The sequence below is a fragment of the Durio zibethinus genome, chromosome 6 (assembly GCF_047325235.1).
Source record: "Durio zibethinus cultivar Kanyao isolate XHJ-2024 chromosome 6, ASM4732523v1, whole genome shotgun sequence".
Taxonomy (NCBI): Eukaryota; Viridiplantae; Streptophyta; class Magnoliopsida; order Malvales; family Malvaceae; genus Durio; species Durio zibethinus.
This window is the reverse complement of record NC_143167.1, coordinates 19,402,405-19,413,340: the sequence shown is the minus strand read 5'-3', so window position 1 is coordinate 19,413,340 and position 10,936 is coordinate 19,402,405. Positions and strand designations below refer to the sequence as shown.

The following is a 10,936-nucleotide window of genomic DNA, read 5'->3' as shown; positions in this document are numbered from 1 at the left end:
AATAATAGAATTAATAATGTCTGGTAGCGAATTGAAGGCTGACATTTACGGTGTTTGATTGATTTAACAGTAGTAATAAATTAAAAGAAGAATTAGATGAAAATCTTTAAAAATAAATTAATGAGGCTTTTAATTAAAAATATTAAATAAAAATTATAATTGAAAATTAAAATCATAAATGAAAAAATTTTGTTATATAAATTAATATGAAATTTTTTTTAAAAAAATTAATAAATTTTGATATATTTATAGATAATTAATTTTTAAAGAAATTTCGTATTACTAAGTAAGTACGAATTATTTTTTTATATATTATTAATATTTTTATTAAATTTTGTCAATTAATGAATTTAAATTTTTTTATTAAAATTTTTATTAAATCATTTATATTAAAAAATTCATCAATTTCATCTGAAATTTTTCATTTAAAATTTTTCATAAATTAGACAGGAGGAGGTGGAGCATTTGATGTTCCTGTTGGTTATAACAAAACAGCAACAAATGAACCGTCCAACAAATCAATTACCGATCAGAATGCATGTGGGGTGGGTCAGCAAAACATGGCTGATGACTCCAAGGTCCAGGGCAGATCTGCTTGCGGCGCGGAGGTTTGTTGGGATTTCCGTTTTTTAGTGGGGTTAAAGCAAACACCAGATATGGGATAAATAATTAACTCCCCCAAATCAATAATCACCCAATAGAAATCACTCAGAAGGCAGTGCACTTAGTGTTACAAGTGACACACAAAAATTAGTAGAAAGCAATCCCAGTTATAGAGATTCGTACCCTAACTTACAAAATATTATTTATTTTGATCTAAAAATATCATAATTTTATTTTATAAAATATGATTCATAAATTTAAATTTAAATTTAAATTTTTAGTTATATATTATAATAAATTTTTAGAATATCTCAACATGAGATTAAAACATCACAAATTCTCTCATTAAAATTTAATATCCTCGTTAAGTTTAATACAAAATATATAAATCTGCATCAAATGTTGGGCACAAATCCATTGAATTATACTAAACATTAGGTAAGTCCAATACAAAGTATTCATAATTATAAAATCACATCAAAATTAAGATTTTATAGATAACTTTATAATATAATATTATTTGTTTGACCCAAAAGTCTTATAATTTTATCTCACAAAAAATACCTCATAATTTTAGATCTTAAGCCCATATTTATATATCAGAATCTCTCAATCTTTCAATGTGAGATTGAAATGTCATAAACGCCTTCTGTTAAAACTTTACGTTTATGTTAAACTAAACACAAAACGCACAGATTTATTAAATCACATCAAATGTTAAACAAGCCTAATAAAAAATATACACAGCTCACAAAATTACATCAAAAGACTCAAACCTAATACAAAACACACATATCCATCGAATTGCATAAAATGTTAGACAAGCTCAATATAAAACATACACAAATTATAAGATCATACAAGTATTAAAATTTTAGAGATAACTCCCATCGTGGCTTCCATGGCACACTACTTAATTCTCATTCGACTGGTAATCGCATAATATCATTTGTGAAAACTCGTACCTAATAATCGTTCTAATATCATTTATGAAAACTCACACCTAACTTAAAAATTATTGTCCGTTTTGATCCAAAAATCTTATAATTTTATTTTAAAAAAGGTATTTTACAAATTTAAATTTAAAATTTTATTTATATATTATAACATATATTTAAAATATCGAGATTAAGATATCATAAAAATTAAAAAAAAATAACGTTATCGTACAATTATTGATATGATCTTACAGGCGGAGGAACAGAAACATATATTTATATATATATATATATATATATATATTTTTTTTTTTTTTTTCTGCAACAACTTTATTATTTTGGGCAGGTTTCTCTGTGAGACTCAATTCACTAGTTATTAATGCATTAGAATTCACCTTCACCTTCACCATCCGGGACAGACTATTCAGTCACATTCAAGTTTAGGGACCATTAACCGTTGCCAATTGGAGGAATGCTATATCGTACATGGAATGGTAGTAAATATTTGTATCGTAACTTTATTTCTATCCACATGGTACACACGCCTGATTAGAATCAATCTCTGTTCTACCTTTCACTTTTGCTCTCTCTAGGGACTCACAAGCCTACTCTCACAGTTATGCAGGCACCAATGGTGGAAAGATGACTCTTGCTTATAAAATCACAGTCTACTCCTTAACATTTAGACGTGAAATCGTTCCCCTTCAACAGCTTTTCAAATACATTCACAGGTGTAATGATATAGTATCCTCATTAATTGCAACCAAGCCTCGAGACATCTAAATATATATATGCAAACCTGTTCATAATCATGGATTAATGAGGAAGCTCCCGCTCCCTAGGAACACTAATAATGCACCAAACTTCTACCTCAACTAGCTCAAACATCACTGTGCCTACAAAGAAATCTACCACATAAATGAAGCTCTCCAACTCAAAGAGTTCCCCTGTTTACACTTTCCAATGGCAAACCAACCAACAGAAAGTAAAGGAGGAACAATGCCAACTAAAGCATTGGCTTTAGTAGCATCAGCCAAAACGAATTACTATGCATGATATATCATCTTTGCTCTTCCTTGCCAATGCTTCACTTGTTAATCGTTTAGCTGCTGCTTGGGGGTCCTTCATGGATTTCACCAAATTAACTGCATCTTCATTCTTCATTACCTGCAATCCAAATCAAACTAGTTATTTTTGGATTACTTGTAACAAGAAAGAACACTGACAGTAGCATGCCTCGGCTACTTACAGCAAACATAGAACTAAAGAAACTCTATGCTATTTTCATTGATGCTTATTTACACTGTTAAATCATTTCCCACTAAAATAAGACTGGGCTAGAAAACCAACCAAGAATAGAAAGATAATACCAATTTTTGCAGAGCAGATAAAAAAGACCACCACAGGGCTTCGTTCATGGATGCACATGAAAATCATTTCCCTATTACCAGTCCACATATATGTTAAATGATTCCATCTTTCAAAATGTATTTTATTTACCAGACCATTGTTCCTTAACATATGATAGGATCAATGACTAGATTAGTTGATATATAAATTAGATATCCCAGGGTTCTTTTGAGAGAACCACTTAAACAGCCCCTTCAGCAGAAATGATTCAGTAAGGCCTCTGCGACAGCTGAAATCTTCCTAAGTTCTACCAATTAGCCTATTTGTAGTAGTAATGAACAATGAGTTGAATAAAAAAAGAAAGAAGAAAACCAACCCTTTCATAGCATACTGATTTGTAATCTAGTAAGAGTTAAGGTTGTGTTTGATAAAGTAAAAAATTAGACACTACAAAAGTTTAAGTACAGAATTTTTAATGCTATGATTTAAAATAGATTATTATCCTATTCGGTAGAGTTTTTAAACTACGTAGGCAAGTTTATATAATCAACATGTGTACCATTTATTAATTAACATTAATTACATTAATTTACTAATTTCCCAAGTTATAGCGAAATAAACATGTTGCAACCATGAAAACTTGTTTGTGGAGTCTAAACATCTACCACTGGTGTATAGGATAATTTTCCTTTCTAAACACTGAATATATATTATGAAAATGGTTTGATATACAGCTAAAAGTAAACACTAGAATTTCTTTTATTGTTTTTTTTTCTTTGGTAAAGGAGATATAATTGAATGGAGATTCTGTATCTTATAAGTGTTAAATGGGGAGGAAACATAGAGTTAAAAAAGAAAACACTATTAAGATAATAGTTTTGAAATAATATTTACTTAATCTAATAAGTAACTTTTCTCTATTTATCCTTTTTAACATTTTTCTTTTTTCTTTTTTGTTACAAATTGACTTTCATCCCTTTTCATTGAAAATCCTCCATGAAGTTGTCTGCAAAAATGAGTTAACCACTGCATTAAAAGAATTTAAACCACTGACAATTCAAAACTTTAATGAATTCAAAATTATCAACGATTCATCGAACACGACCTTATGGATATTAACAACCAATTTGAGGATATCTAGCTTTTCTCAAATAGATATTAACATTCCCTAACATCAATCAAAAACATCTTAATGCACATTCACCAACAGTTATCGCTAGTCAAGCTTAAGTAAAGAATATCTTAATTACACTAAAAAGACAATTAATGAGAACAAACATAATGCACCATCTGCCTAAGTTCTTGCTATAAGTATTAACAATAACAAATTAGTAAGGTTACAAAATATTGATAAAAGGGCAAATGTATCAAGATATTGACTAATATGTGAATACTTATAAGCCATGAATTATAAAGATGTTATAGATTAATAGCTATATCAAGTTTGGGAAAAATGCAAAGGTCATCAAAACATTGGATCAAGGTTATTATAGAGATTTAAGATCCATGCTTTCTCCTTGATGTATTCAATGTGTTGTGTTTTTTTTTTTTTTTTATAAGACAGTCAAGGGTATCCCCATGCTTTGTCTGGGCTTAATCCCTTTCCATGCGATTTTAAGGGTGCATTCTCCCACATTGGCCTGGACCATTCATGATTTTAATCCAAGTTGACAAGGAAGGGGGCTCCTCCCTTACCAACTGGATTAACCCTTTTGGGTTCAAATGTGTTGTGTAAGAATTCCCAGTTGCAGTAATTTGGGCGTTAATAATAAATTTAAAAACTTACAATTTTATTACTATTGATGCAAAGGAAATTTTCCATTAGTTTTATCTTACCAACTGGAATAACCCTTGTGGGTTCAAATGTGTTGTGTAAGATTTCCCTGTTGCAGTAATTTGGGCATTAATAATAAATTTCAAACCTTACAATTTTATTACTATTGATGCAAAGGAAGTTTCTATGTTATGTTTTAGTTTTATCATTACAAGGAAAACAAAATTCTCAAGATATGCAATCAAGGACCTTAACAACCATTATGCACACATATTTCTCAAATCAATGGACTCGTCTGATGCAAGAGCATTCCAGAATTCAGCTAAATGGATTATTTTGATATATTTTTGTTAGGTTTATAGTTTCAATTTAGTGAATGGTTAGTAATTATGTTTTTATTTTATTTTGTGATCAATTGACTAGGATGTGATCTCTTAATAAGTTTGAATGGGTAGCATTAGATGGGGCCTAGTATCAAAGCTGCTGAACCTAGTACAAGTCTTTTAGTCACATTAGGCAGCCGTATAATATTGAAATTTATCTGTTAATGGTTCTACAACACTAAACCCTAGTTATCTTGTTCCAACTTCAATTTTACATTCATCCATTTTTAGCCTTCATTCTTAGGAGCAGATCCAAGGGAACGGGCAGGGGCCTTGCCCTTCACCCAAATGCCATTGCAAATTCAATGATACACCCTTTTTTTCTGCACACAAAGTGTAATATTCTGCTTTGGGTCCCCCATTGTAATTTGCCCTTATAAAATTTGTACATTAATACAATAAATTTGTAAATGTTTTAGTTTTAAACCCCATTATTAACTTGATTCTCTTTAATTTTTTTTATCTGAACATTATAACATACAATTCTTTTTTTATCTAAACATTATAATATACAATCTTCTATTTCCTTTAAATAAAAAATATTCTTTTCAATCAATATGATAAATATAATGTTTATATTAATTATTCTATCAACTACTTTTACATTTACTTACATATATATCATTCCCCCCTCACAATGAAGAATTTATGGCTTTTATTCTGGTTTGGTATGTCAACAACCAGTGCTGACATTGCACCACCACAAACACAACCAAACCATGTAAAATGTCAAAGGCAAGACCCTAAAATTACCATTACCACTGCGATCAAAGCCACCACCTTAATAGTTATTATTTGCTTATATTGTCAGCATCACAACTATAATTAGTAAAATTACAAACCAGCATAACCACCTCTGGTGTACTCTCTAGTACCAACATCACTGTTGTCACCATCACTATGTCTCCTCACCACGAAAGTGGTATATGACCAACTCATTTCACCACAGTACACTCCATTATAACATATTATACACTTAATAACTGAACTAAATATTTCCGCTAGTACTAAATTTTTAGTTTTAACCAATAATGAGAAGGTAAAAAGGGATTTGGATTACAACCCATGATCCTGGCCAAAACCTCCAGAGTTTACGAGGATAAACCTCAATAGCACATTGAGAGGGTAGATTTGCAAGGTAAAGAATAAAGTCTTCATACTTAGAATCTGTATTTCAGAAAGCCTAGCCATTCAAGCTCATTAAGAGATCACATGCTAGTCACATGACCACTTAATAGAACAAAAAACATGATTACTAATCAATAACTATAAGACTTTTAAACCTAGCACTTGGATAACCCCATCTAATCCTAAACATTCAATCTCATTAAGAGATCAAATGCTAGTCATATGATCACTTAACAAAATAAAAACATAATTACTAACCAATAACAATACTGAAACAATAAACATAAAGGAATACATATCAAGATAAACAATTAGATAACTTCTAGAATTCTCCTGCATCATTCCAACATAAAATCTAAAGTTACATAAAATCTAAAGTTCTAACCGTTGCGGTAGGACCTTAATTCTCTTTTTTTTTTAACAAAGTGAATTTGTACAACTTCTAGACATATCAGATTTATTTATGTGATTAGATTCTTAAGAAACTAGTTTGAACTTGATCATACAACAGTGGTCAAACTCAAAAAATTAAAATAAAGGACAGCAGAAGTTTCTTATTTAAACCAATCAAATATGTATATATAGTCCAATTAAAATTTGGCTAAGTGTTTAAAGCAAGAATTCTTTCAACAAGAGACAAATATGATATCTCTTTTCCATTAGACTTCAGTTAAACTATATATTAAAGTTTTAAATGATGAGATCTGCCTTACTGAAAAATGATGGAGAACAATCTAATCGACGATAGAGAGTGAGTTCACCCAGTCTCAAATTGTTGATGCAATTAACATGCTAAGCTTTAGTATTTGAACTCCTGACCTAAGTTCATGCTAAGCTGAAGGAACAATTTAAATTGTTAAGTCAAACTTAAGCAACTTATTACTTGGAGTAGGTTAGTTATTCAATTGTCCATAGAGAAACTCTTAATATTCTAGAGAATGAAAATGCTCATTCATCTATAGAATTTAGCATATCTCCCTCCATCCCTTCTACAATGTTTAGAGAGAGAGAGAGAGAGAGAGAGAGAGAGAGAGAGAGAGAGAGCAGCCAAATAAGGATGCCCTATCATATGCATGCAGTTGAGGAATGTGTCTTGGAATTGGAGACAAGTAACAATAAAGATGACCCACTTCTCTAGTCCTTCTCAGTCCTATCAGGTTACCATCTGTATTATTCACTATTGAGGTTCTTTTAGTAGACAACACTGTGTTTCAATGATAATAAAGTTGCTCATGAGAAAGCATTATCTTAGAGCAAGGTCGTTGACCAGATTTTTAATTTAACTTTTCAAACAGTTACATAAAAGGAATGATTCATGAATGAGTATGACAGGAGATTTCAAGGAACAAATCTCTCAGCATTAAACTACATATAAGTAAGGTCTGTCTGAAATCTGGTGTTCAAATAAAAAAACAGAGCAGAACTGAGATCATTAAAAAGCTTTATTAAGGAAAACTCAGATTAAGATATCAGCTATTTCAGCAAGAGGAGCTCTCTCCCTCTTCCTCCCCATCTCTCTATTGCCCAACTCCCACTCATACCCTATAAATTTAAAAACAAAAAAAAAAAAAAAGAAAGAAAGACCTTAGCAGTTCTACACTGTGAGATAGAAAATTTAAATTTGCAAATCTCAACTAAACTTCCCTAACCTATAAGAGAAAAAGTAATTTCCCTTTCTATACATGTACAATTAAAAAAAACAACAGAAGAAAAGAGATAACCTATTCTTGAGAAAATTCGGATCCTTTACCTAAGAATGCACCGAGCAGAAAGCACTTTCAACATTTCTTTTCAAACATATAGAAATACAGATAGAAAGGTCAGCAGAAAGTATCTCACATTCATCTTTCTTGGGGAAAATTATGAGATGGTTTTTCAAAGGATCAATGCATCAAAATTTTACCACTGGCAAAAGAGTCATGTATATGTGATGTGTGATGGAAAAGAGTTACTTGAGGGATTAAAGTATTGATCATATTATCTTGTAATTTTACTACTTTTTGCGGGATTAATTATAATGTTTATATAGATAGATATATAGGACTTTTAGATTATGTATTATATTAACTAGAGTATTGCTTATTTTCCAAGTACTAAAGCATTTAGGTGTTGTTAGTGTTTTGTATTTCTATTATGGTTTAAGGTTTAGCTTGCAAATGAGGCCTTCACTTGGTGGCAAGGATGAGGCCCTAGAAACCTGAGGTCCTAGGATCAAGTCCCATGGTATATGGTTTGGTTCAACTTTATATTGGATCTCATGTTCTAGTTTGTTTGTTTGTTTGATTATTCAGTGATTTCTCATATATGGATGTAATACTTGATTATGATTGTAACTTCTCTTATACTTGTACTTTCATAAAAAAAAAAAAAAGGTTTAGCTTATAGGCAACTATGCTATCCTATTTTTCAGGAGGTTTTGGATCATCAATTATTGAAATTCTGGGAATATGAAATCATGGAATTGATTCTTCTCCTCTGGTTCTTTTATTTGTTTCACCATTTTCCTCTTCTTTTTGAAACCAGGGATGCAGTCCACCACCCCTCAATATTCCCTGGTTTTTATTTTAAATATGCATCCACCACTTTTGTTCAATAGATAACTTATCATATGTGCAATTACATAAGCCTTAGGGTGCCCCACGCACCAGCCAAAACTGGAGATGCAGTATAGAGATCAAAGAAATAAACTAAAGTGAACAAATGCAATAAACAATAACCTATTTAACAACTGACCTTCCACAATCCATCACTAGCCAGTATTACAAAGTCAATAGTAGAGTCTATGGGGACATGTCTGACATCAGGTTCTGAGCTTAAATGTGCTTTAAGGCTCTGATCTCCAAAAGCCCGTGCAACTGCAAGTTGGCCATTAACCCTGGGCACATCTCCTGAAATAAGAATCTCATTTTCATTATCAAAATATTTTTGTAATTAAACAATCAATATAGATTGATGTAGCCTGCCAATTATATTGATTTGGAATGATCCCGGAGCAGAGAATGATAAATGGAAAAACATAATATTGTATATTACCAGAAGTGTAGTCACAAAGCCACCCCGCTTCTCTATCCTTCTTCGTTCAGCATGCGGCTCGTGGTCAACTGTAATTTGATTGGCAGAGCCCCTCTCACACACAACTGCTCTTGAGTCACCAATGTTTGCTACCCATAAATCCTTGCCATCAATGACGATCGCAGTTACAGCAGTAGAGCCACCTGGCCCTAATTGCATAGAGTTGTCCAATATCAACTTATCTGTGGAGCGGTATGCATTCCTTATAGCTGATTCAGGGTCTTTCCAGAAATTTGGCTGTATCACATTCACATTTGATAAAGGAGAAACATATTTATGCATGTATTTATCGTCACGGAGGTGCTACGAGATGGTGAATTTAAGTGATTGTAAGAAAAGATCCCATGGAAGACAAGGGAAGTTATGGAAAGAAAAGATACCTCTTCGAGTATGTTGTTGAAAAGGTTGTCTTTCAAATAAGTGGGCACACGATCCCCCAAGTGACCATCAAAGATTGCAAACAATCCAAGGGTATGATTCCTTTTTTTTCTGAATTCAGCAACGTGATAATCTTCCATATCATGGCCTGATTGACCTTCGACTAAGTGGAATCCATGGGACACTTTGTAACTTGATGACTTACTTTTCCCTTTCCCCCCTTGCCCATTGTGTGATGAGGATGACTTGAGGCAAGTAACATTCTACAATCCAAAAATCAATTCACAGGATTGCGAAACCATGCAACAAATAAACCGATGGACGTCTATTTCAAGTTCATATGTATATTACATACAAGTCAATCCAAATCAAAATAATTGAAAAAAACTAAAAGTAAAACATATGAGGAAAAAAAAAAAAAAAAGAGGGACCTTGATCTTGTTGAAAAAGCCAGTTTCTTTAGCACGGCGGGAGGCACCTGCAGCTGATGAATGTTTGCTCATGTCTTCAACTTCAACATATAAAATAGAATACCGGTTTCTTTCTTTATTTCTTTCCTTGATGTGCTGTGTTTGGCTAAATTACCCAATACCCAGAAAACAGAAATTAGGGAAAGGATAAAATGGCCAGTGGAAAAGGGTATTACTATCAGCTTTCCGCCTTCCTATCAGCTCAGGAATGAATAAAACCGAACCAAAACTGTAAAAAACAAATAATAATACTTATTATTAGTTAAAGCTTTACTTGTAATCGTAGAGTACTAGTAATTACCAGTAGCAATTAGGATCAGAAAAAGAGTACTGAAGAATGAGCATCTCATAAAAAAATTAAAAATTAGAAATACCTGCTTAACTTTAAATACGAATTTCTAATACAGAGCCAAAACCGTAAATTGCTTTCTTTGCTGATTGTTCTATTATTATTCTATATTGTATTGTATGAGCCAATATTGATATATATTTCCTTGACTTTTTTTTTCCAAACACAATGAGAAAGAAAGCAAAGAATAGTCGTTTTCTTGATTGGTCGAGAGGATGGGGATGAGAGTTGAAATTCAACTTTGAATCATCATCATACACTTATAATAATTTTTAAAATTTTTATAAATAAATTAAATTTTATTTTTTATTAATTTAGTATATATTAAAATAATATGAATCATCATTGTAATTATATTTATGAAATTAAAAAAAATTAAATTATTAGTATATCCGATTATTTTTATTATTTTTGTTATTATTATTATTATTATTATTATTAAAAGCATTAAACGATGATATTTTTAGAAAATTTTTAGTATAAGGGAACAT

The 10,936-nt window shown here is 31.3% G+C and overlaps 1 protein-coding gene across 1 annotated transcript; it reads right to left on the bottom strand.

The window, feature by feature from the left end:
- Window positions 1-2,430: 2,430 nt before the first annotated feature.
- On the bottom strand, window positions 2,431-10,610 carry LOC111284725 (putative protein phosphatase 2C 44). The gene is made up of 6 exons (XM_089762238.1): window positions 10,471-10,610; window positions 10,058-10,325; window positions 9,629-9,889; window positions 9,212-9,485; window positions 8,910-9,067; window positions 2,431-2,708 (listed from the first exon to the last, which is right to left on the bottom strand). The coding sequence occupies exons 2-6, from the start codon at window positions 10,127-10,129 to the stop codon at window positions 2,571-2,573; spliced, it is 903 nt and encodes a 300-aa protein (XP_089618364.1). The 5' UTR covers window positions 10,130-10,325; window positions 10,471-10,610; the 3' UTR covers window positions 2,431-2,570.
- Window positions 10,611-10,936: the final 326 nt, after the last annotated feature.